Here is a 27,333-nt window from a genome sequence, read left to right as displayed (position 1 = left end):
AATCCACATGAATCACTAATTACTGATTTAAACCCAGACACTAAGTGAATGACAAATACAGTATGAACAAATATCAACGGGATATTCAGGACTGGCACACAGAGAGCTATCTGCCTTCTTAACTCTGCCTGAACAGACGGGAGACACGGGGACACTGTATCCTCACCCACACGTGGGCACAACACTGACTAACCTGCCCCAGGACCCGGTGTCTGCGTGTGTGCTGGGGCGGGGAGGGCTGGCACTAATGAACTCACACACTGGTTCTTTCACTTGGAATTACCTGTGAGAGCAGAAAGACTGATGCCTGGGTCACCCTCCCAGAGAATCTGGTTTAATTGGTCTGGCTGGGGTTGCTGCCTGGAGATCGGGACTTTTTAGAAGCTTCCCCCAGTGATTCCAACATGCACGCAAGTTTGAGAACCACCGACTGGACACATTTACTATGTGTTCCAGACATTTTTCAAAGCAGTCAAGATATTTAGGACACCTTACATAGCCTTTCACTGTCAAGACGGCTCTTGGAGGTATCATCCCTTTTTTGCTGAGGTTCATATGGCGATCATGAGGCTGAGATTCGAATCAGGCTCTCGAACTCCAAAACCCGTTCTTTCCACCCAACTGTGAACTCCTACAAGGGTACGGACAATGCATGAGAGCAATCTCTCTAAAGAGAAGCAGGTCATGAATAAACTCCGTAAATGCAAAATATCTAGACTCGGAAATGCAGACTCCATAGGCAACTGGGATGACCTCTTCACGCAGGAAGAAACCACGACGGAACCATACAGAGAGGTCAGAGGGCATGCTGCTGTGCAAGGTCTGACGAGATGGACAGAGAGGATGCATCAGATCCTGGCTAGGAAGTTTATCCTAGACCCAAGATGTGTCCTCAGATACTACACATAAGACGGTGCTCAATGGCATAGAAAGTATGGGCAAAAGGGGGGGGGGGCTCTGCAATGGGGAGAGAATCCCTAGGACAGGTGTCAAGGGTTTACCTCTTGGGACAATAGCTCTTCATCCTGCTCTAAGCATTCTGGCCTTCTGTAGGGGCACCAAAACCAATCCGAACACATCCCCTCACAAGCAGCTTCCCCTCCTCCAGTCCCTCTTCCTCCGGAACTATGCTCTGAGTTTCCTTGGTGAGGGGTCATAAGACGGGTATCCTCAAACATTTTTAGTCTCCAGACCACTTAGGTAGGTCCCTTCACCACCCTATTCCACTCATGCCTACTTCCTCCCCTGCCCAAAAACAAAACAAAACAAAAAATGACCATCATGACCACTAAACCAACTTTCCCCACAGTAAGAATAACGTTGCCACTTCAAGTTAGGAATTAAGGTGGACCAACACAGAGGCGAAGACACTGAAGTTTATAAGCCACATGGAGCCCCTAAACCACCGACATGCAGATGGGAGGATCTCACCGCGAGGCAAGGCCGGGGGCAGACACTTCAAGGACAGCAGATGCTCCTTCTTAAAGACACCAAACAATAGCTCACCGTTCCTCCTGGGTCAGAAATGGGCCTCTTGGTACCCTATTCCAACCTGTGATACACATTGGCGGTGTCCTGGTGTCCCCCAAAGCCAAGTGTTGATGGGAAAGAACCACAAGGAATTACAGGAACCAACAGCAGGTTAAACTTGCCCATCGATCGCACTGATAAGCAGATCCACTTACCCAGCACAGCCAGACAACTCAGCACTGGGAAAAAGCACTTCATGTCGGCAGCAGAGAAGAGACACAACACAGGACGCTCCCTCTTCTCTTGCACTTAATCTCTCATTTCTGGCAATCCACTTATAGCTCCAGAGGACAGTTTTGGAAACAGAACTTAACTCAAAAAATGAGAACACGTTAAAGAGAAGAGATCAGGAGATTGGGGGGGGGGGGCGCAGCGAGGGCTGCCGGTGGCTTGCGTTGAACTCCCCTATGCTAAAAGAAGGGTCCAGAACAATTCTGAAGGCCCTCTAGGCTTCTGCCACATCCCGTGCCTTGCGGTTTCCACTGGAATTGTAGATTGCAGTGAATTAATCCTCGAGGAGAAGGGAAAAAAGAGTCTGAGAAAATCCTTTCATCCACTGATTATACAGAAATGTCCTTGGCTTCCCAGTGAAGGTGTCTGTAAGCTCCCTCATTCGGACTCCCCAAAGGGAACAGGGCAGGTTTTGTCAAAACCTCTGACAGCTAAATCGCCCCGGAATGGCACCGACTGTTTGGGTTTCTTCATCAAAAAGTCCGTCTCCATCCATGTCGGTAGGTCACGGAGCTGCCACCTGCCCCACACCTACCCAGAACACACGAAGCAAGTTGGCGTTCAGCGGCTCCGAAGCGAAGCCGGTCCCACAATGCCAGCAGATTTCTAAAACAAACACAACAGAGATGTATCAAAGGCGAACACCAGCGCCGCAAAACCGAGAGGGGCTGAGCGCTGGGCTGCGCTGGCCGCCTGGGTCCCGTTCCCGGACCAGGACAGTCAACCCGTGCGTTCTGACCTTGGGCAAGTCGCTACACTGGCCCCGGCCTCAGTTTCCCTGCCCACAGCAGGGCAATTGCGGGAAGCCCGATTGTTCCTGCAATACTTTGCCCACACGCCTCACTCCAGGGAATTCCCTTCGCCTCCTGCCGAGCCCGGCGCCGCGGGTAGCCCCACCCTCCGCGGGGGCACAGCGGGAGGGGGCTCCGCCGTGGGGCCGCCACTCCCCGTTCCACCTCCGGCCCCCGCCCCAAACGTGGGAGCTCCGCGCGCGCCGCGTCCCAGGTGGCCCCGCTATTGTTTTACCTTCCCGGGTGTTTATTTTTCGCTGATTGGAAAGAAAAGAGACGGTGGGAGAAGCGAGCGGCGGCTGCGCTTTCCGCTGCCGGGGCGCGCTCGCCGCGCGCCAGACCAGCCAAGGGGAGGGTCTCGGGCCCGACCCCCGAGCGGAGCCGGCCCCGCGCCCGCCGCCGCCCTCCCCGCCCCCTGCCCCGGGTTCCCGGCTGCCCGCGCCGCCGCCCCTCCGCGCGCCGCCCGCGCTCCCACCGGATACTGACCTCGCCCCCGGCCCTCTCCCTCTGTGCGTCTGTCCGGCGGCCGGCGGTCCGAGCGCACGCCTCTGGGGACGCACCGCCTTCTCCTTCTCCCCCCGCAGCCTCACCGGCAGCCGCGCTCCGGCCCCTCCCGAGGCCCCGCCCCTCCAGCTCGGCCCGCAGCACCCGGTGGAGCCGCGCGCCGGGCGAGGGCGGTGGCCTGGGCGAGAGGACCCGCCCCCGGACCCGCCCCTTCCCCCGCCCCCGGAGACGCGCGGCCGGGCCCGGAGGGCTGGGGGGTGGGGGGCACGCGGGGGCCGAGGTTCTCTCCCGGGCGCACCTGCCGAGGGCAAGAGCCACCCGGGACCTGGGCACAGGGGGCGTGTGGCTGGGCAGCCCTGAAAGTTAAGTAGGGCGTTGTACGCAGGCTGCCGGGCCGTGGGCAAGAAGCACAAGGCCCCGCCCAAAGCCCAGTAAAGGATCCACGAGCCTTGAAGAGGGCAGCAAGGGAGCGTGTCCTCTCTCCAGAAAACAAAAACAAAGCCCTTAGCAGGAGATTTGAATCTGTTCATGTAGTGGAACCCCATATTGTGCTTCATTCTAGAGCAGAACTTCCTAGAAGTTGTGGCCAAATTGGACTCTGGACACAGCCTGGGTTCTAACCCTGGTTCTTCCACGTCCTTGCTGCCGACCTTGGTGGAGTTATTTCACCTCTCTGTACCTAAGTTTCCCCATCTGTTGTATGGGGAAATAGCCCGCCCCTACTAAAGAGGGTTATGGGAGATGTCCATGGCACACTTGCAAAGCACTTAGAGTGGAGCCTGCCCCATCTTAAGCACTCCATAAATGTAAGATATAATTATTTTTTGAGGAGCAGCCCTACCCAAACAAGTGCATTTTCATCCATTAAATACTTAATGAATACACATGCCTTCTGGGTAGGAACGGTCAAAAGGTAACCAAGGTAGAACAAGACTGTCCTGCCCTCCTGGAGTTTGCAGTCTAGTCGGGAGACTATAAAACAGGTACCGCAAGAAAAGAACAAAGTGTTGAGGAAGCAGGTGCTAGGACCCGGACCCTGTGTTTCGGGGTTGGGACATGAGGAGGAGGGATTTGGTCAGATCAGGTCAGGTGTCAGGAAGGCTTCTTAGAGGAAATGAAAACTAGGTAGAATCCAAAAGAGCAGAAGGAGGCTCCAGAGGAAGGAGAGGAGGGAGGCAAGGAGTAACTGAGTCCAGACCCTGAATCAGTATCCTCCAAGACCTAGAGGGACGAGAGAGTAGTCAGAGGACCAGAAATCTCTGTTGGGCACAAATTAGGCTGTAGGAAAGTAACAAGAAAGAGCAGAGAAGAAATCTGGTGCCAGAACCTAGAGGGCTTTGTATGGTGTGTTAAGGGGTTTGGACTTTAGGGACCCCCTGGGTGGCTCAGTCGGTTGGGCGCCTGCCTTCGGCTAAGGTCATGATCCCAGGGTCCTGGGATCGAGTCCCGCATGGGACTCCTTGCTCAGCAGGGAGCCTGCTTCTCCCTCTGCCTGCTGTTCTCCCTGCTTGTGCTCTCTCTTTCTAACAAATAAATAAAATCTCTCCCAAAAAGGGGGGAGGGATGGACTTTAGTCCAGGGCCATAGTGAAGCCCCTGAAGATTCCAAGCAAGGCAGTGCTGCTCTCAGATGTACATTTTAGAAAGACCACTCTGGCCTAGATGTGGAAAATGGGTGGGAGGGGAGTTCCACAGGAGGTTAGTGGGTGTTGCTGAAAATCTAGACAAGAGATCCGGTGACCAGGACCGCAGAAGTAGCAACAGGGAGGGAGAGAAATGAGCAGGTCCCCTGGACGTCAGGAGGTAGACTCCATGGAATGCCAGGTTGAAGGTGAGGAATGGGGCAGAAAAGCCAGCTCCACCTCAAAAACTGAGATCAAGAAACATAGGATGAGATTGGATGTATTGAGTTGGAGATACCCAAGAGTCATAGAAGTAAAGATGTTCAAAAAACAATTGGGGGGCGAGGTGTGGAGTTCAGAACTCAGAAAGGGACTGTGGGTTTGTAAGATGTTTTTCACTCTAATGGACGGTATGGTGATGAAAGGATTTCGGGAAGGAGTATACTGATAATTAACTTTAAAAAAAAAAAAAGTTAGTTACCCACTCCCCCAGTGGGCAAGGCAATGAAGAACATGCTATGGGGGATACAAAAAAGTTACTAAGGGGTCTCACTTGCCCTCGCCCCTCTTCCTTGTCTATAAATTCCTTGCAGGCAGGACCTGTACTTTAATTAACCTTTATCCCAAACGTCTCTTGGCATTGCAGTCTGCATATTGCACTATAAATACCTCAACTGAATTGAATTGAATTAAATATTTATCACTATACCAAGTGTTATATGGAAAATCTCTTCTTGTGTGTTAAATATTACCTCTTTTCCCCAAGACAACCCTGACTCTGGCATCTCTCACTTCTTATCTGCTAGACTCCTTCATTTATTTGTTAAGCATATACTATGTGCTAAGAAGTCTCTGCTCTCGCTCGTGGCACTTATTCTGGTGGAAAACGCCAACAATGAAACGAATAAATATAGAACATAACATGACATGTGTTCTTAGGAAAAGTGGGAGAAGGGAATCGTGTGCTTGTGTGTGGGGTGGGGAGGAGTATTCTGTTCTAGGTGGGTGACCAGGGAAGACGACACCTGATTAGAAGGAGTGAGTGAGCCTTGGAGACTTCTGGAAGTAGAGCGTTTCAAGCTTAGGGAACAGCAGGTGCAAAGTCCCTTAACATGCTCAGAAACTATAAGGTGTGTTGGCGTACCTGAAGGGACATGAGAGCAAAGGAGGAGAACTGTGATCAGAGAGGTCACAGAGGCCAAATCCTGTAGGACCTCATGGGCTAGCAGGCAGTTTGGGTCCCTCTGGCTGCAGAAGAAGGATAGAGCGTCGGGAGGTACCAGTGGAGGAGGGACACTGAAAAGGAGGCTCTTGTAGTTGTGCGGGTGAGAGATGACTGTGGCTAGGACTAGGATGATAATGATACAGGTTGTGAGATATGGGTGGAGTCTAGAAGCATTTTGAAAGTATGTTCAATAGAATGTTCTGGAGAATTGGATAGGGAGAGGGAGAGAGAGAGGAGAGTCAAGGGATCTGCAAGAAGAACTACCTCAGCCTGTGTCAGAGCTCTCTGACCCCAACAAATTGCCCGACCTCTTATCCAAGACCACACTTCCTAAGCGTTTAGTCCCCAGGCCTCCGCCTGGGCCACTTCCTCCATCCTTGAACCCTGTACTCAATATCCCTTCTCCTTTTAAACTTCTCCACCTACCCCACCTCCTACCACCTAGACCCCTTGCAGCTTTTTGGATGGTCTGTCAACCCTTGACCCCATCATCACCCCATACATGCTATGGCTGGTTCCTAGCATAGCATCTTTCTAATTTTCTCATGGATGGACCATCTAAGATCTTCAAAGGGCTGTGCTAACTGCAGGGCAGGGAGAGTAGAGTAGAGGCATACCTCCTTTTATTGCGATTCACTTTATTGAGTTTCGCAGCTACTGCAGTTTTTTACAAAATGAACATCTGTGGCGACCCTGCTCAGAGCAAGTCTTTTGGTGCCATTTTACCAATAGCCTTTGTTCACTTTGTGTCTCTGTGTCACTCCCATTTTGGTAATTCTCACGATATTTCAAACTTTTTCATTATATTTGTTATGGTGATCTGTGATCAGTAATTATGACTGGCTAAAAGCTCAGATGATGGTTAGAATGTTTTAGCAATAAAGTATTTTTTAATTAAGGTGAGCACTTATTTTCTAGACATCATGCAATTGCATACTTAATAGACTACAACAATACAATAGACTACAATAGACACTGGGAAACCAAAAAATTCATTTGACTCATTTTTCTGGCAATATGCCCTTTATTGCAGTGGTCTGGAACCTAACCTCAATATCTCTGGGGCGCACCTGTACAGTGAAAGAATGTCTCTGCCCTCCAGACATAGAAAGCATTAAATGAAGTGCTGAACAGTGGCATGACGGTGACCCTTTCAGGAGACCATCTACAGACAGTGAGTCTTAAGGGAAGGAGAAGCGTCAAAGGAGAGGAGGGGACAGAAGACCCCAGTCAGCAAACGCATCTGGTGTCTGGGCTAAACATTAGCAGCTTGCTTCAAAACAACTTACGTTGGAATGTTGAAACCTCTCCTGGACTGGCCTGGGATCAGGTGGATATCTTGGACATTTTAGAAGACTCCCTAATCTTCTTCCCCCGGGGAGTTAAATTCAGAAGCCTATAAAGCCAGACTGAAGCACAGCTTCAGCAAAGAGTTGTAGTCAGGAACGAAGATCCAGGGTTGCCTGGTTTTCTCACTTTTCAAGAAAAGCCGGAGATCCAGATTTTCATTCAATTTTCCCTAATTTTATCCATTGGAAGCTAGTGTTTCAAAATAAACACTGTAGGGGGAACAATACCACAAAATTTGTAGATAAGATATGACCAAGTGGTTCTATCAGTTTGAGGTCTCCAAACCTACTGGAGCTGTAATCAAAAGGCTAATATAAAACCACAAGGGACATAAAGTTACGGTTTTTAAAAATTAGGGGGGAAAGAAGGCATTAGCCAAGTTCTCTTTTGTCAGCCGAAAACAAGTTGAGGGCAAGGCATTTTGTCCAAAGATAGCTTGACGCCTTGTGCTCACAAGTACCAGTGTTAATTGCCCTTAATGTACGCAAAATGCCAAGTGGAAAGAGCAAAGCCTCCCTACCCCACAGAACAGCCAAGTCAGAGCTAAACGTGCCACTAAACAATTCGGATAGCAAGCTTTCTTGTTGGTGATTACCCTCCTACATGGGCGAGGATCCCCAGAGCTGAAGACTAGGAATAGCTTACACAGGATACCATCTGTCTTTAAAAAAAAAAAAATAGAGTTGACTCTTACATCTCAAGATCAAGGTGGCAAGGGAGTAGAGGAGACCCCTAAGGCTTCCCCACAAGGTGGGTGCTCAGAATCTGAGGTGCGCCATCTGGCGTCAGGGAAGGATCTGGAGTTGCCCCCCTGGAACTCTGAAGACTGGTTTATCCCAGGGGGGACATAAGAATCTACTGAGCTAACATTCTTCCTCCTCCACAAGGCCCCAGGGCTGTGCTTGCTGATCCTCCTGCTCTCTGGCTGACAGAGAACGGTGGCATCTGGTGAAGGAGGTCAGATCTGAGCCCCTGACACTTAACTCTGGTCAAGGTACTACACCTGTCGTCTGGGTTCCTCGTTTATAACAGGGGATAACGATAGCACCTGCCTTCATAGGGAGCTTGCAAGGATTAAATGAGCTGAAATACAGGAAGAACTTAACAAGATGCCTGGGACTAGTTCTCGGTACTCACTGGCTATTGTTTGGGCTGATTATGAACTTCTCATAGTATAAGAAGCAAGGAACTAGGAGCCTGAAATTCTAGCTCTCCGTCTGGGCTCTGCTGCTCATGGTGTCTTTTGACCTCTCTGGACCCAAGTTTCTTATTCTGTAAAGTGAGGTTGGTGAGAGTAGTCAGAAGGTCCCAAAGTGGCTGTGCAGGAATTACTCCAGAAGCATGAAAAGTAGATTCCCGGGCCCCATCTGGAAGATCTGGTTTCTGAACGTTGGAGTGAGACTGAACCAGATGACTAAAAAAATTTCCCCCCACCCTCCTGGTTCTCCTCCTCCTCCTTCTTGGAACCATGCAGGTAATGGCTGCGGGGGGTGGAGCGCACACACAGAGACTCACAACAGCATGGCTGCCACGCCACCTCCCCTCCCCTGCTAGATGACTTTTAAGGGCTCTTCCAGCTCAAAATCTTGGGATAGATTTTTCACAAATTCATGATCCATGTCCTCGCTCCAAGCCCACTTCTGATGGGTCCCTCAACTGTATAGTTTGTCACCCACTTCAAAAGAATCCGAAGAGCTCATTTCTCCATCAATATTCCCTTCTGAACTTAGTCCTGACCACACTCAAGAGGCTCCCCATCCTTCACAGCCCAAACCTTGAGCATTTTGTTACTCTCCATTTTCTTTCCCAAAATCTCAGCAAATCCTGATTTGGTTGTTTTTTGGTTTTTGGGGTTTTTTTTAACCCAACGACAGCCTCAGATTTGATTCTTCCTACACTCAGCTCTGGCTCGCCACCTGTGCTCTTCCTCCCTGGGCTGCCTCCCCTTGCTAATGAATGGACCAACCTAGAGCAGGTGCATAGGCAAAGATTTCGAGCTCAGGCTGAATGCCATGACACTGTCATGTCGGAGCGACTTCTCTGAGTTGGATTGGCTGACCCCCCCATCCCTCGCTCTCTCTCAGTGTCCCAGGGTGGTGGGGCTGGCTGCCAGGGCTGGCTGCCACTTTCAACCATGCTGTTGCCCAGGTAGAGGACTCTCAAGAATTGAGCTTGGCCCCTCTGGTGAAAAAAATGTGAGTTCAATCACAGAACTTCTGCCCCTGCACAGTGGAAGGTGTCACCACGGATCTGAGATTCTAAGAATCCAAACACCCATGAGCTCATAACAGAAGAGAGCCTTCTGGATGTGAGGGCACTCTTTCTGAGACATCTGTTATCCCACTCATCGCCAGGGCTGTCTAGCCTGATCTGGCTGGCGTGTTGCCTCTTTCTATAAAAGAGTGCAGAGACATTGGCAAATCTCACCCAAATATATATGAGCCCAGCTGACAGTTTCCAAAAGTTCACTTGGAAGTTAATTATTTGGAACTCAGAACATATTTCCCCGTAACCGTAATATAGTAGATGATGATTCTATTTCCAGGCTGACACACAAGTCTTTTTAATCCTTTAAGAGAAAAGGCAGCAAGCCAACGATACAGTTGAAACACTAGGGATTAAACAATACAGAAAAATAACATTGGGACAAGGATTTTTTTCCTTTAAAAAAAAAAACAAATATTCAGTCAGCATAAAGCACTGTTCTACACCCCAAGGTGCTAAAGAAAGCAGGCAAGCTTCCTATCCTCATGGAGTTTACTTTCTGTGTTTATTTTCCTGTTTATTGTTTGTCTTCCCCATGAGAACGTAAGCCCCCTGTGGGTTGGTATCTGACCGGCCTTGTTCTCTAGTGCATGCCCAATGTCTAGAATAATGCTTAGCACATAGGATGCGTGCAATAAATATTTGATGCATGAATGAGTAAATAACTTCTAGCTGGGGAGACAGACAATAAACAAGTAAGCAGATAAATATGCAACCAAATATCCGATGGTGATTAAGCACTATAAAGAACAATAAAGCAGAGAATGCAAGAATAGAGGTGGCTATTTTCGATGGAATTGGCATGAAAGGCTTCTCTGAAGAAATGAAAGTTGCACACAGATCTGAATGAGGAATTGAATCGTGGAGGAAATGGGGCAAGTGGGACTGCTTTTGTTAACACATCAGACCTGGAAATTTCGACCAATATTCCCAATGCCAACGAAAATACACGGACAAAATTTAAATAATGCCAAAGGTAGTTATTAAAGTGGTGCAGAATTACTGGGCAGAAGCTAGGAGAAGGACCACCACATAGAGCCATTGTTGTCCCGAGGACATCTATGGATATGCAGTAAATATCTGCAAAATGGAGCTGAGCTTTTGGCGGCCTCAGAGGGTGAGGGGACAAACATCAGAGCCTGAGAAGAAGGTGGAGGGCTCTGAACCTAAAGCTGGGATCCTCCAAGAGCTATGTCCTTGGGGTAACTGTGAACCAGAATTAGCTCTTACTCAGACATGCAACCTGGCTTCAGGTCATCTGAAGACCTTGAGCCTAGAACTTGGCTTAAAGTGGGTTCAGACTGGGAGTAGCACTAGGTACCTTCCAGAAGTAAATGAAAATCCTTTCAGGAGAAAAAGCCTATCACCCTGGGCCTCAAATTATTCCAGAATGAAAATTTCCAGCACACAGCCAGAGATAACCAGGAAATAAAACAAGGTGAGTGAGAGCCAGCAGAAACACCAGAAAACTGGAACAGGTCCACAAAATCCTGAGATATTGGAGTTATCTGACACAGTCAATGGAGCACCTATGCTTACTCTGTTCAAAGAAATACAAACTTGAATTCAAACTTGAAAATTTTGTCGGAGAAATTGAATCTGTAGAAAGATCCAGGAGAAGAGCATTGCAGGCAGGTGCAAAGGCCCTGGGGCAGGAACAAGCTTGGCATGTTTGAGAGCTAGAAAGTCAGTGTGGCAGGAACAGAGTGATGAGGGAGAGGGAGGTAGAAGGTGAATTCAGAAAGGAAGGCAAAGGCCAGATCTTGAGTCTTGTGGGAATTTGGGTTTTATTTCATGTGTCAGGGGAAACCACTGGGTGGTTTAGAAGATTAAAGTGACATGACTTAATTTACATTTTAAAAGGGCCCATCTGGCTGTTGTATAGGAAATAGTCTATAGGCAAGCAAAAACAGATACAAGATGACCAATTTGTAGATTATTACATAACCCAGGTGAGAGATGATGGAAGCTTTGCCCGAGGAGGTGGTGATGGAGGCGGCGAGAAGTGGATTCAGGATGTACGGTGAGGGGTGAGCTGACCACTCTTCCTGTTGGATTAGACATAGGGTATAAGACAAAGGCCAGAATAGCTGCCCACCCCAATATACTCTCTGTATGACCCCATTTCCCCCCGACACCACACGGTGTCTATTTCTCTCTCAGTGGACCACTCTTACTGGAACTTTCAGCCCAGTCCTTCCTTACTTTACACTTATAGAGCTAACTGCTTTTTGAAATGTTCTACCTGGATGTCACCAGACCTTCGACTGAACATGCCCCAAACGCAGCTCATTATTTTTCCCTCGAATCTATTTTTTCCTCCTCAATTCCCTATCTCCATTAATGATAACACTTTTCACTCAATCATATAAGCCAGAACCTTCAGATTAATTTTAGACTTCTCACTTTCCACGGCCAATTGGTAACTGGAGCTGCCAATTCTATCTTCTTCACATCTTTTGAAGCTGTTGGTTCCCTTCTGTTTCTGTGGCCTCTGCCCTAGCTCAGGCTTCAGTACCTCTTTCTAGACTATTGTCCTGGTTGCCCACCTGCTCTCCCAGGTGATGATCTCACTCTCTGTCCATCCGTCCTTCTAAAGGGCACATCTTCCTAAAGTGTAGATGTGACCCTTCCGGGGCTGCCAATTGCTTATGAAAGATTCAGACTCCTTAGAATAGGTTACAAGCATGCCTTTGACTACCCTTGATCTTGCTCCAACTTTTCTCAGCTCTTGATTCTTCCCACTACGATCTGGTCTTACCCGGTTACCTATGGTTTTCCGGATGGGCCTTTATATATGCTGTTAGTCTGCCTGGTATGCTTTGTCTCCTTCCACGACCCATCAACCTGGCAAAATTCCAGCCTTCTTGTAGGAGCAACTGAAGCACCAGCTTCTCTATGGTACCCCTCCTCACCTCCCCCCTGCTTTCCTCCTCCCCACATTGAGTTAATCATCAATGAAAGCTCTGTGCTTAGTACAGTACTCTAGGGCAGTGCTTTTTTACTGATTTCGGTTATTTGTTTACATGTATGTTTACCTAGTGGGTTTCTTGGGGCCAGAAACTTCCCGACGTAACAGTGTCCTCTGCTCCCCACACTATGCCTGGTGCCTAGCGGGCATTCACCTAAAGCTTTATGGAATGAATGAAGGTGAGGCTAAGTGAACGCCCTGGACTCTACCCTCAAGCCCAAGGAGTGAACCTCCAGGCCCTGGACTCCAGGGAGCTCGAGCAACCAGGGGATGGGGGGTATTTCATGACTTCCCCTGGGCAATTTAGTCCCCGGTGTAGCAGACACCAAGCTGCTTTGGATAGATGGTTCATATAAACAAGTAGGAGGGCAGGTTTTTTGTTTCTACTTGTACCCAAGAGCCTTCATTAGTGATCATCCTCTAGTTCCCTCTGCAAAGGTCCTTGGCAAGGAACTTCCACCCTCCACAATGCAGCCCATCTCCCTGGGATCCCTGAGTCCCACCCCAGCCCAGACCTCAGAGCCCTGGGGACTTCATCAGAGAGAGCATCTCCCCGGATGCTTTGGACGAAGCTAACAAGCTGTAGGAGGCCACGTGTGTGCCTTAAGTTCCCAGCACAGAATATAATACATGGATGGTGACAGGCTTCTTTCACTTGTAATTTCTACAACACTTCTGTGACCCCCTCATCCTTCCCTCCTTTTCCTCATGGATAATTTCCTATCCACGGAAGAGGAGCAGAAAGGGGAGAAAAGAGAGGATGAACCAAAGGAGGACAATTGGGAAGGGGGAAGGAATGGAGGAAGGAGTAGAAGGGAAAGAAAAGAAAAAAGAAAGAAGTGGGGGGGAGAGAGAGGGAAAGAAAGAAAGAAAGAAAGAAAGAAAGAAAGAAAGAAAGAAAGAAAGAAAGAAAGAAAGAAAAAAAGAAAGAAAGAACAAGGAAGAAAGGACAGAAGGAAGGAAGGGAGAGAGGGAGGAAGGAAGGAAGAAAGAAAGGAAAAGAGATGGAAACTTACATTAAGTAAGCAGGCATGTGGCTGCCAAATATATCTGAAGTATCTCTACTTAAACAGCAGGGACCTCATGGCAGATATTAAACGTTTAATTGACTAGAGAAACCAATCATAGAACAAAGCCCTTTTCTTTGTGAGCTATCATATGATAACCCAAACACAGTAGTTCTATTTTTCTCCAGACACTATCAACCACAGCTGTCTGTCTTGGTCCTAGACTGTTTAAGAAAACAACAACAACAAAGCAACCCTTTTTTAAAAAACTAGGTGTATTCGTCTGTCAGTCACAAGACCAAAGTAGTCTCTGTTGCAACAATGGCCAACGGGTGGCGTTCAGCCCTGACCCTCCCAGCCCGCTCCTGGCCGCCCAGTGTCAGCCAGGGGCCCCAGTTCCTCCTCACCCACTGCAGAGCCATTTTGGCCTGTGTAGTGCGGGGGGTCCCAGCCACTGCTGAGCCGGGGCCCCAGGTCTGAGGGAGGTGAGGCCAGCTGGGGGGAGGGCAATGAGCAAAGCCTCCTGGGGGCGGAGAGCAGATGAGGTTATCTGCAACGGCTACTTCTTTTCAGCCTGTGAATCCAGTTGTTAGCATGAAGGAGAAAGAGGACAGACTTCCTAGCAGGCTTTGAAAGGAGCACCCATGAGCTGGGGGACATGGTGGGGAACACACCCTAGTCCTCTTCCCAGGGATGCTTTACGGGGGGTCCTGCCGCCCACAGTAACCCCAGGAGGCAGCTGGACAGTTCCAGACCCCACCATCTCCACCACTGGCCCTTCCCTCACTGTCTTCTCTTCCCGTTCTTCCTGCTCCTCCTTCTCCTTCACAAGCAGGAATTTGGATCAGCAACGCATCTCCAGCGAGGCAGTCCGAAGTCCCACCACGCGAAGATGCTGACCGGAGGGCCCCCGAGCTGCCCGCCCCTCGGCCACGAGAGAACTCGAGGAAGGCGATGACAGTTTAGCTTGCTGGTCAAGAGCTCGAAACCACACTTCCCCTTTCCCTGGCTACGGGACCTCAGATCATTTATTTAAGCAAACAGCCTCAGTCTCCTCCCCTGCAAAATGGTGACAATTGCACCTGTTTCATAGGAGGACCTATTGCAGGGCTTTTTGCGTAGGGCTAGCGTGGGGAATCCAAGGGGAATAAACTGGGTGAGGTCTGGAGTGCACAGGCAGTGCTCAATGAATTCAGTCACTTCACAAATATAATTAAACACCTCCTAAATGCCAGGCTCTATTCCAGGAGCTGGGTGAACAAAACAGGCAAAAAGGAAATCCTGCTTGCAGGGAGTTCACATTCTAGGAGGGGGAGGCAGACAATAAACAAGTAAATAAGTAAAGGGCATAGTATATCGGGTGACGGAAAGCGCCAAGAGAAAAAGAAATCCTGGACGGGGGTAAAGTTGTGCCGCAGAAGGAGGGATTGTGATTTTAAATAAAGCAGTCAGAACCCCTCTGTGATGTTTCTTTTTTTTTTTTTTAAGATTTTTTATTTATTTATTTGAGATAGAGAAAGAGAGAGAGAGAGCACAGGCAGGGAGAGTGGCAGGCAGAGGGAGAGGGAGAAGGAGATCCCCACTGAGCAGGGAGCCTAACACGGGGCTCCATCCCAGGACCCCACGGGGCTCCATCCCAGGACCCCAGCATCATGACCGGAACCGAAGGCAGACGCTTAACAGACTGAGCCACCCAGGCGCCTCCCCCGCTGTGGTGTTTGAATAAAGACCCAGAGAAGGTAAAGGAGCCAGGTCCCAGATGTTTGAGGGAAGAACGTTCTGGGCAGAGGGAACTGCACGTACCAAGGCCCCGAGCCAGCAGTGCACCAGGTCCAAGTGAGAAGCATCGAGGAGGCAGGCGAGGTGAGGAGCTGAGGGAGGGAGGAAGGGAGAGTAGCTGGAAGTGAGGTCGGAGAGGTAATGGTGTATGTGTGTAGGAGGGGAGGGTAGGAGCAGGGAGAACAATCGTGTAGGAACTTGATGGCCATTGTAAAAAACTTGGAGATTTTTAAGGAGAGGAGTGATATAATCTGATTAATGTTTTAACATAATACTCAGGCTGATGTGTTGAAAACAGATTGCAGGGGTCAAGAGTGGCCGTAGGGAAACCAGCTAAGGGCCATTGCAATCATCCAGGTGAGAGATTGTGGTAGAAAGCGGGGTGGTGAGAAGTGGCTGGGTTCAGGATATGTTTTTTATTTATTTATTTATTTATTTTTTATTTTTATTTTTATTTTTTTATTTTTTTTTAAAGATTTTATTTATTTATTTGCGAGAGAGAGAATGAGAGACAGAGAGCACGAGAGGGAGGAGGGTCAGAGGGAGAAGCAGACCCCCCGCTGAGCAGGGAGCCCGATGCGGGACTCGATCCCGGGACTCCAGGATCATGACCTGAGCCGAAGGCAGTCGCTTAACCGACTGAGCCACCCAGGCGCCCAGGATATGTTTTTTTTTTAAAGATTTTATTTATTTATTTGACAGAGAGATAGAGAGAGAGCACAAGTAGGCAAAAGTGGCAGGTAGAGGGAGAGGGAGAAGCAGGCTCTCCGCTGAGCAGGGAGCCGGACGTGGGGCTCGATCTGAGGACCCCAGGATCATGACCTGAGCCGAAGGCAGCCGCTTAACCGACTGAGCCACCCAGGCGCCCCCCAGGATATGTTTTTTAAGGAATTGCTAACAGGGTGTAATGATGGATTTAAGGGGGAGTGTGACAAGAAAGGAGTTCCAGGGTGCCTCTAAGGCTTTTGGCCTGAGCAATCAAAAGGATGGAATGGCTGTTTACTGAGATGGCAAAGACTATAGTTGGAGGAGATCGGGGGGGTGGGGAGAGTAGATGCTATGAATTCTGTTCTGGTCATTGTGAGAAATTGTTACCTTCACAGCACCCAGTAAGTCATGCATTGGCACTTGCGTATGGGGGCTTGACCTCTTAGAACATTGCCTCAGCCATGTAAGGACCCCCATGTAAGGACCCCCGGCTGTCCTCTGTAGCTATCAATGGAGGACAACCAGAGTGTCCTGGTCAATAGCTCCAGCTAATGGCCAGATGTGTATGAGGACGTCTTAAACCATCCTGTCACAGTAAAGCCTCCAGAGGACATTAGTCACATGAATGACCCGAGGCGAGGCCAGGCGAATCCTCCACCTGAGCCCAGCCCAAATTGCCCTGAAGCTTTAGGGTTTATTCTGCACCGATAGATAACTGTTACAATCATGTTACATTTGATGATGTCTTCTGGACATTCAGATTAGGATGTCAAGTAGGCAGTTGGATGTCTGAGTCTAGCATCCAGGTGATATGTCCAGGTTGAAAACGCATCTCGGGAGTCATCAGCATATAGATGATGGTTAAAGCCATGGTACTGATACCAGAGAGTTGAGTAGAGGCAGGGAAGTCCAAGGACTGAGCTCCCAGATACCACAACATTTAGAAAGAAAGAGGAATTACAAGGGTGGCCGAGAAGTCCCAGAGAGTGCAACAGGAGAAAAACCAGCCACGTGAGACATCCTGGGAACCAAGTTACTGAGCGTGTTCCTGGTACAAAGAAGAAACCAGTTATGTCAAATACTGCTAAGGGAGGCAATAAAATGAGGACTGAGAACTAAACACTGGAGTTAGGCAATGAACATCCTTGGTTGCCTTGAATGGGTTTAGTCACAGCTCTGGGTAACCCTTTTGAGGGATTCTGTTACAAAGGAAAATAGAGAACTGGATCCATAGTGGTAGAAGGATGTGAAGTCACGAGGGGATGTTTTAAGGTTGGGAGCATGCTGTTTATGGATGGGAATGATCTTGAAGACAGAGGCAAATCAAGTGGTGCAGGAAACAGAAAGATTTGCTGGATGATGCCCTCGAGTAGGTGAGAGGAAATGGGAACTGGGGTATAAGTGGAGCAAGGATGGGGCACACTTAATGTGGGAGGAAAGGCAGAATATGTGGGCACTGACGTAAGTTGGTGGGTAGGTGTAGGTAGAAGAACACAGAATGTCTTTGCTTAGGTTTTCTCAGCAGGATCACTGGCTGAGCTTGAGGATGGGGGGGAGGTAGTATTGGAAGGTGCGCGAGAAAGGGGATAGAAATGAATGGTAGCTAGCATTAATCATTATTATCTCCCTGTAGGAAGTGAAGGTTCCCATCCTACCCATTACTACCCAAGAGCTCAGGACTCCTGTTCCGGCACGTCCCGTCTTTACAACAGCCTATAATATAGAACGACTTTAACTGGCACTATTGTGCATAGACAAAGACACCACTTACTTCCACCTTGACATGGAACCCAAGTCTGTGCAATGACGTGGCGGCCATGTGCTTAGGAGGGTCTGAACTTTTTACTGGACCAAGGCTGTGAATTTTGGTTAACCTGAGCCAATCAAGGTAATTCTGTTCTGTTTGTCAGCACTTGTTTTAGGCATGTGCATGTGTTGCAATTCCAATCGATAATGTGTAGAAGAGGTCTGCTGGCAGTCTCTGGGAAAAGATTTTCCCTTATGATAAAAAGAGGATTGTAGAAGGAATGATGTCTTTTCTTTGCTCCCCAGTGTTGTATGTGTGTGTAGAATCCAGATCTGAGCAGCCACATTGTGACCGGGTCTAAGTGGGCGGGGGGGCGGGGGGCTACACACTGGAGAAGGTAGGCCTTTGATGACATCACTGAATCACTGATCCCAACCCCAGAGCCTCCTCCTTACCTCCAGATTTCTTAGTATTTGTGACATTATTATGTATTTTCCTTGTTGACTATGTCCCTTTTTTGTTGGTTCATCTGTGATTTGCAACTAGAAGAATTCTGATACACAGATTATCAGCAAAATGCATGCCGAATTCAGCTTGGCCTTATTGAGGACACAAATTCAATTCAGTGCAATATAGATAAAATGAGAACAACGTACCAGGCATGGTATTATACCCCGATGAATAAAACTCCTTTACTGTGAATGTCCTATAACAAATCTGTGTGTGTCTGGATTGTGGACTGGAGATAATAAAATACAGAAATTACTATTCTAAAGAGCAGAACATAAGTGCCTTGAAAAAAAGATACAGGAGGTCAGAGAAATAGTGATAATATCCATTTGGGGAAATGGAAGTAGTCTCATCAAGGAATTAGAATGTAAGCTGGGTCTTGAAAAGTAGGTGGGAAGTGGGGGGATGGAGATGGAGTGGGGGACTGCCCAGGTGTAGGAAGTAGGGAACTGTGATAACAAAGGTAGAGGCCAGAAGGTAGACTGTTCTGGAAAACCACATGGTAAGTTCAGTTCAGCTGGTTTGCAGAGCGTGCCTAGAGGATGGTGGGCTTAATGGTGGAAAGTTACATCGGGTCGGGATTTGAGAGGCCAATAAATTAGGGTTCACTCAGCTTGGAACGGCAGCCCTGAGAGAGTTTCTTAATAGGCCGGTAACACTATCAGAGCTGAGCATGGGAAGATTCAGCTTTAGCAGAGGGACCAAAGGCATTTCTTCATTTGCCCAACAATAACTGTTTTAGTTATTTGCCATGCCCTCAATATGCACACACACTCATATAGACCCACCTAAAGCTTCAGCAAGAATAAGCAAGAGAGAATTACATTCTCAGGCCCAAGCGATGGGCGGGAGGAATAGGGACCAGTGATTAGCCTTGGCCTCCTACAAATTTCTCCACCCCTACTTCCTGCATCCCGCCCCCTTGTTTTAGGCTCCCTGTAACCACTGAGAGCCCCCATTCCACTTAAAACCTGCCTCCAGAGCCCAAATTTGCACCAGGACAGCGGTTCTCTATCCTCTGGTCTCTATTTTTTTTCATACAACGGAGTTCCTATCAGTCATGGTACCCTTTGCAGATCACCATGAAATATTGATATATTTAAGTCCAAATACAGTCTCCGATTTAGCATAAAATTACATATTTAGCTATTGTATGCTTAAGTTGCTTGGAAATGTTAAATTTAATTAAATTTACAGGCACTGACACACAATATAAAACCACAACCATAAGCCCAAACACCTGTCCACAGAAAAAACAAGCTGTCAAACTAACTGCTGGCGGCTATGTCTGGGCCCATTAATATTCATTTGCTACTTGCTAATTCTTTCAGTCATCTGCTAGCACTGGCCAGTGGACAAGCAAAACAGGTGCCAAAGATTTAATAAAAATGTAGAGAGAGGGAAAAAAAAACTAAAAGCTGGAGAAATTCTATCCATTCACTTAATTTTTTCTGGGAATTGGTATATTTCTTCATTCATCCAACAAAGATTGATTGAGCAGTTACCGGGTGCCAGGCGCCGTGCCAAGCGGAGGAGACACAAGGAAGTAAGGCGAAGTCTTGCCTTCCCGAAGGAAGATGGCTAGTGGAGGGGGGGCGGACGAGAAAATGCTAACAGGACAAGGGGAAGTGAGTGTGATAGGCCTTATAGAGCAGAGCGGAGTGTAGAGCCTGGGGCCAGAGGGGGCTTCACAGAGCAGGAGCCACGAGACATCAGTCTGGAAGAAAGATCAACTCAAGTTTTCCAAGCCAGGACTTGTCAGAGTGTGGGGTTTTACAGCCAGGACAATGTTCACAGAAGTGGAGGTCGAGGCTGGACCAGCAGACGGTCACCGACTTCTACAATTTGTGACATATTTGCCACTCAAAATATCATCTGACATTACCGCAATTTTATAGATGGAAGGACATTTTAGTACCAAAAGGAAAAGAAAGGAGAAGTACATCATTTTAGAAAGAAAAAAAGAATGGTCCTCTCATTGGTATAAATTCGGTTTTGGGAAGAGCTCCTCGCATTGAATTGTCCTATTTGGCTGCAGATTCCAGAAAATGTGAACCGTAGAGCTGCAGTTGGGAGAGAGGCTGGGGAAGGTGCCACAAACAGAGAAAAGGAACAGGGAGGGAGGTCCTGAGGCATCCGGGTACCCTGGGTTTGGGGCAAGGGAGGGGCAGAGCCAACCAGACCCCAGGGCTTCGTTGTGGCCTCCCACGGCCTCGGCACATTTCCCCAGGGCATTGGGTGGGGGGGGGCGGCAGGGACTTTTCTACAAAACAAATTACAAATTATATTTTATGATTGTGTTGGCATAAAAAAGAATATAATCTTTATCCCTAATAGTTCCTTCCCCCCTTGTGATGTTAAAAGAACTTAACACATTTTTGTGGGCCCCTAAAAGTATTGGGGGCCTAACGTGCTTTGCCTGTGATGCCTAGTGAGTAAGGCAGGCCAGACTGTCTGAAGATCTGGGCAGCATCCAGTGAGGTGAGGTCCCAGAAGACCTCTGTGTCACCATAACCGACTCACTGGTTCTGCCTATGGAGAAGTCTGGCCCTGCTGGGAGAGCAAGGCATGTATTAGAGGAGGCGAAGCAATAAAGTCACACGTTGGCCAAAGACTGTAGAGGTGTGTGTCTCTGGTAAGTGACCACAGCCAGGACTGGATACTCAGGCAGGCAAAGGGCCCCTTGCCAATGGTCAATGGGACAGGCTGGCCTTTCTGGCTTCGGGGACAGTAAGCAGCAGGAACCTGCCCTCTCTAGAAACTCTGCCAGATGGTCTAGCATCCTGGGCTTGGCCTGATCTACATTTTGGCGGCCAGGGCCAGACCCAGCCTTCCACAACTCTGAGCCCCTCCTCCACCAAGACTCTGCCCCAAATGCCACCTCTATCATGGACTGGATAAACTAAAGCTAGATTTTAATCCCGCTGTCCTTTTTTGTCAAAGTCTCAGGTGTGTGCTTATGGGAGGTGGGGGTTGGGGCTGTGACCGATGCTCTTTTCCTTGCTTCGGCTCAAAGGAAGTCTTAGCTAGGGTATGCGGGGCCGAAGGGCAAGGACCAAGGTCACCTAAATGCATGGAGCATTTGAGATCACTGGTGGGGAGACAAGGGACGGGGTCGGGGTGGGGAGGAGAGAGACAGAGACAGAGAGAGAGAAAGAGGCACAGTAGGAATACATAGCAGGAGCCCAAATGATGCTTTTGAAAACACGATGCATCCTTACAGGAGCGTGGACTCATATGCTACCCTGATTCTTCTAATTTAGCCTAAGTAAGAGAAGTCGGAAGGCAAGTGCATAATAATAAAAACTGAGAGAATCAAAATGGACAAAATGTAAACGTCTAATTGGAATAGTGTCTAAGTGAGTAAATAGGATATTCATGCTGTCTGTCAATGTCTTCTCCCCCAGGATTTTATAGGGAAAACGTTCAAAACTACAGAAAACTTGAAAGAATAGTGTTATGAATACTTATGTGCTCCTCCCCTAGATGCACTAGTTAGCATTTTGCTACATTTGCTTTTTCTCTGTGTGTCTCTGTCTGTGTGTGTGTGTGTATACAGGAGTATATTTGTGTGTGTGTGTGTGTGTACTTTTTTTTAAACCATTTCCAAGTAAGTTACAGACATCATGTCACTTCACTATGTAACTACTAAGAATAAAGACACATTCCTAAAATATCATCATCAAGCTGAAGAAATTTAACATTGATGCACCAGAATTATCCAATATGTAGTTTCATTATCTGAAAATTTGTTTTTGTAGCATTTCTGTAATCCAGGACCCAATCAAATTCACTTGTTGCAATTTGGTTGCTTTATCTTAGTCTCCATTAATCTAGGAGAGTCCCCTGCCTTGACTTCTTTGTCTTAATGACGCCGACAGTATTAAGGAGTTCAGCTGGCTGTCTTCTTGGATGTCCTGCAATCTGGGATTGCTGGTTGCTTCCTCGTGATTATATTCAGGCTGAGTGTTGGAGACAAAAATACCACATAGGTGGGTTGTGGGCCTCCCACTGCGCATACCAAGAAGCTGTAGGGCCAGTTGATCTCATTGTTTGTGATGCCAAATTTCATTATTTGGTTAAAGGAATGTCCCTCAGATCTCTCCATTGTAAAGACAGCTTTTGACCTCTGTAATTAATAATTACATTGTGGGTGTTTTTGTTTGTTTGTTTATTTGTTCTTAGGGGCCAAAAGCCTCAGCTTTTCTTGGAAAAACCATTTCTCTCCCACTGTCCCAGCAAACTCTCCCACTGCCCTCAGGGTGGGCCTTCGAGTTCAGACCAGCATCCCAGAGGTGGCTCCTACAGCAGGAGGCTTCGTGACTGTCATAATTAATACTCAGAACTTTCTTAATGCTTCTGTAGCATCTTACAGTTGGCACAGCATTTTTGCCCATATTATAGCTTTTTATTTTTCCCAAATTTCCTTTTCCTTCTGCAGGAGGCTTAGAATCCTTCACTCATTCATTCACCCGTCCATTCTTCCTGACCACACGCCAGGCGCTGAGCCAGAGGGGGGATCGGATCCAGTGAGTAGACAGACATGCAAACTACAGCACAGCATAACAAGCATAACAGTGGAGGGACTCGCTCCGGTGGGGGGAACGTGGGGATAAAAGCGTCCCCCCCCCCAGGAGAGACTCACAGGGAAGCGGAAGCCGAGTCTCCCACCTGCCCTAGCCATTACCAGGTGCAAAAATGTATTTCCTCCTCTTTAAAGCATCACCAGCTGGGCTTTTTGTCATCGCAGCTGAACGCACCCTTGAGTATGCTCATAGTGGCCTAGCCTTGCAGGTAAGGAAATTAAGTCCCCAGCAGCAGCATGAGTTTTCCAAATGACACTCAGCTAGTAAGTGCCCCAGGAGGTTCTTGATCCTGAGTGCCCGATTCCAAGTCCCACGCATCTCTGTGGCTAGTGTTACTCTCCTAGTGTAGGAGGAAAGGAGAGCCAGCCCCTTGAAACTGAGCCTGGGTGCACTCTTTACTCCCCTCCTCTGGACCGAAGCAGACATGGCTAGACAGAAGAAAAATGCCCAGGGACAGTTACTCAGGTGGCATAAGTGTTGGTCGTTTCCTTCAAAAGCCCGCTGAGTGATGGGCATCTCAGAATCGGGAGCGATTTCAAGTCTAGCACTGTTCACAGAGACAGATAGGGGGTGTGCACGGTTAATCAGCCCAAACAGATGAACAGACTGTCTCAAGGCCACAAAGTGCTCCATGAATAATTCCTGTAAATCCGGATCCATGCCCACGTTTCGGAGGGACGGACTGTGTAAAAAACAGACGGGCCTGAGGAACAAGGAGTTAATGGAGGGGAGGAATCTATGGGGGCTGAGGCCAGAGAGTAGCTCAGCGGAGCAAAGAGCAAGGCTCACCAGCCTGCTGTGAATTTGAAGTATGGGAGCAATTAGTCAAGAGCTATTTGCAGACCGAAGGAGAAAAGGTGAGCTCAGCGGCCCCATTCCACGTGCAGGCTTGACTCTGAGACTGTCACCCTCGCTAAAGGCTGTGAAGTGATGCAGAGGGTCATCCTTCTGGAGGGCAGGGCCGCCGGCCAGCCGCATTTAGAATACCCCTTCGGAGCTCTCAAAGAGGCATCGAATATATATAAACATGAAGGTGAAGAATTCTAAAAGCTTGGCTGCTAATTGTCCCACTTCACCTGAAATAATTTCATTAGAGAATGCTGGTGCACCTGTATGTGTGGTGTGGTGTGGTGTGGTGTGGGGTGTGTGTGTGTGTGTGTGTGTGTGTAGAGGAGGTAGTGGGGGGGGAGATGTGGTGGGTTTTTTGTTTTTTTTTTTTGCCAGTATTTGCCTTTTTTTTTGTTTTTTGTTTTTTTTCCCCTGCTGTTCTCCACCCCTACAATAAGCTGAGGCAGTGTAAGTTACAATTTATTAGCTGGTTGCTATGGGTTACACCAGTGCTCCACAGATATTCCCTTCAGAAATAGTAACATTTAATGTAATGTAAAACAGAACCACTGTATCACCACTCGGGTGGCTTCTGCCGGCTTGCAATATTATATCCTTCCCTGCTGAGATAGAAGCCTGGGGAAATTAGCTTGCGCCGTTATTTTATTATGGTGATGGGTGTCTGCCATACCCCTGGTTTTGTGAAAGAGAGCTTGCAAACCAAAGGCGTCTGCGGGATCTGGGGTGCCAACTTACAGTGCCACGCGGTGCCCAGAGACCCAACGCTTGTTTCATCTTCTTGTTCATTATTTAAGGCCGACTTCTCGAAGCCGAGTTCCTGTGAGCCCGAGGCCAGTTACCATTTCGGGGAGGCCAGTCGTAACTACTGATGGGTTTTATTTATTTGGCCATCTGTATAACATTTCTAGCAGGCTGGTTAACAAAAATTTGTGGGCTGATAAATTTTTAGGATAATATTTAGCTGGAAGGGTCTCGCAAAAGGAAATGGGTAAGAGAGGGCAGTCATTCCATTTAAAATAAACACGGTGCAAGAGAGATTGGTGTTTTCGGGCCACCTACATCCTCTCTCGCCTGCCCCTGTCTCCATCACCCACGCAGCTCTCCACCACGTCACCCAGGGCACACGCTCTCCTGACTCTCTGCTCACACGCATCTCTCTCCTGCTCACGGAGCTCTGCTATCTTCCACACACAGGACACTGGGTCAGTCTACAGGTGTCTTCTTCCCAAACAGGGTCTACTTCTATACGAGGGCTGGAGTGGTAGGGAAATTGTGGGCTCTGGAGCCAGATGGTCTGTGGTCAAAGCCTGGCTCTGCCACTCTCCAGCTATATGACCTTGGACAAGTCACAGCTCTTTGGAGCCTCGGTTTCCATGTTAAAAAAAAATGGGATAACAGTATTTACCTGCTTGCATATCCTAAGGATTAGAGGTGGGGGGACGTATGTTAAATCACTTAGCACAGTGCCTGGTGCACACAGGTGCTTATAAGCAGGTGATCCTGCTTACTCTTTTATTTCTCTGGAACATGAGATGTTGTTGTTTCCTCTGTCTGAGAGAATCTTGACCAGTGTGTCTATCTGCACAACGCCTGCTTTCTGTGTAAGACTCAGCTCAGGTCCCATCTCTTTTGTGAAACTGCTCAGTTACCCTCCTAGCTCCCTGCTTTTAGGCACTCCTTCCTCCGACCTTCCGCTCTGCCGGGGCACCTTCTATACCCCTCTGTTGGGCTGGTGTGCCCTGGATTGTCAGGCTCTCTCTGTCAGTCTTAGTCATAGTGGCAGCCGCTAGACCGAGGGACAGCAAATGCTGTAGTCTCGATGGTTCAGATGCCTTCGGCTGCAAGTAACAAAAGATACAACTCACAATGGCTTACTAATGAGGACACTTCTTAGGCCTGGTAACAAGAAGTATAGTTCCTCAGTAATGTCATCGATGACCCAGTTTCTTCAACTGTACTAGGCATTGTATCCAGATCAAAAGGCAATGTCTGTTCCTCTTTTTTTTTTTTTTTTTTTAAGATTTTATTTATTTGACAGAGAGAGACACAGCGAAAGAGGGAACACAAGCAGAGGGAGTGGGAGAGAGAGAAGCAGGCTTCCCGCCGAGCAGGGAGCCCTATGCGGGGCTCGATCCCAGGACCCTGGGATCATGACCTGAGCCGAAGGCAGATGCTTAACGACTGAGCCACCCAGGCGCCCCTGTTCCTCTTTTTATGAAGGGAAAAACTCTTTAAGAACCCCCTTCCCTGACCCAGTGGACTTCTGTTGATGGTTCTGGCTAGGATTATGTCGTGTGTCCTTTCTGAAACCAATTATGAGCACAGGGAAAGGGAATACTATGAATGGCTCAGTAAAACACACGGTCATGAGTAGGACAGGTTGCCAAACAAAATTTGGGGTTCTGGGGCGCCTGGGTGGCTCAGTTGTTAAGCGTCTGCCTTCGGCTCAGGTCATGATCCCAGGGTCCTGGGATCGAGTCCCACATCGGGCTCCCTGCTCGGCAGGAAGCCTGCTTCTCCCTCTCCCACTCCCCCTGCTTGTGTTCCTGCTCTCGCTATCTCTCTCTCTGTCAAATAAATAAATAAAATCTTAAAAAAAACAAAAAACAAAAAAAAAAAAAACCAAAATTTGGGGTTCTGTTACAAAGGGAAAAGCATGGGGGTAAGGTTATCTTGAATAAGCAACCACACAGCTTGCTCATTTGTTCATTCAGTAGATAGTTACTAAGTACATAGCCTGCATTAGGCTTTGTGCTAAAAGCCGTGCACAAGAAACATAGACCCTGTCCCTAAAGGAACTAACATTTCTGGGGGGAAAGAGATAGTGAACACAGAAACAGATAAACAGGATAACTACAGATTGTTTTAAGTGTCAAAAAGGAAATGAGTAGAGAGCGAACAGGGGTGACACTAACCTGGGTGGTCAGGGAAGGCCTCTCTGAGAAGGTAACATTTGGTGGAGTATGGAGAACAAGTCAAGTGAAGATTAGGAGGAAGAATATTTCAGGCAGAAGGACCAGCAAGTGCAAAGGCCCTGAGGTGGGAAGGAGGTGGCTGTGTGACTAGAGCAAAGTCTGTGCTTAATGACTGATCAAAAGTTGCTCCTGGAACCTAGCCCAGCTCCAGCCCCAGGCTGGAAACAGATCACTGGCAGCAACTCTAGCTTCCCGGAGCCTCTCCTGCCCAGACTTGCAGCCCCACCCCAGGTCAGAGGCACAGCTGTGGAGTCCACAGGACAATGGGCTCAGTTGTGGGCTCAACTCTGTGAAGAGAGGAAAAGCCACCACGGCGTTGATGAAGAACACACTAATGGGGTCAAAGGCTTCTTTGGGCACTGCCTAGTTTAGGTAGCAGCCATTTCTTCTGCCACATCTACCCGGGAGTATAGAAAGAGAGGGGCGAGGTAACCGTGGAACTTTCTCTGCGTGTCTTTATGTGTTTTTCCCTGGTAGCTCCCCCATTATGGCAGGCTGGGCCAGCTGCTTCGCTTTCCTGTGGGGGTAGGGCAGGGCAGCTCTGCCAGGCTCTGAGAAGGCCGGGGGCTGGTGTTCTGGGCTGTTGGTATAGTAATCTCCGCCCCTCCACCCCCGACCACTAACCCCTTTCTATAACCTAGCTGCTGGGTGGACATAAGGATTGACTGATGAATGGGGTCCCCA

General features: G+C 48.4%; 1 protein-coding gene across 2 annotated transcripts in view; it reads right to left on the bottom strand.

The window, feature by feature from the left end:
• The window catches only part of IGSF3 (immunoglobulin superfamily member 3), a 90,966-nt gene extending 87,787 nt beyond the window's left edge, over nt 1-3,179 (bottom strand). The window contains exons 1-2 of one of the 2 annotated variants that reach the window (XM_032420755.1): nt 3,039-3,179; nt 1,686-2,367 (exon numbers count right to left, since the gene is read on the bottom strand). In XM_032420755.1, the coding sequence (XP_032276646.1) occupies nt 1,686-1,728 (43 nt within the window). In that variant the 5' untranslated portion in view covers nt 1,729-2,367; nt 3,039-3,179. Of the gene's footprint in view, nt 1-1,685; nt 2,660-3,038 lie in introns of those variants that run through there. The other variant, XM_032420765.1, reaches the window with a different exon arrangement.
• Between the last annotated feature and the right edge of the window lie 24,154 nt (nt 3,180-27,333).

The sequence above is a fragment of the Phoca vitulina genome, unplaced genomic scaffold, assembly GCF_004348235.1.
Source record: "Phoca vitulina isolate PV1807 unplaced genomic scaffold, GSC_HSeal_1.0 scaffold2, whole genome shotgun sequence".
NCBI lineage: Eukaryota > Metazoa > Chordata > Mammalia > Carnivora > Phocidae > Phoca > Phoca vitulina.
Note: the sequence above shows the minus strand (reverse complement) of the source record. Positions and strands in the feature narration are given on the sequence as shown.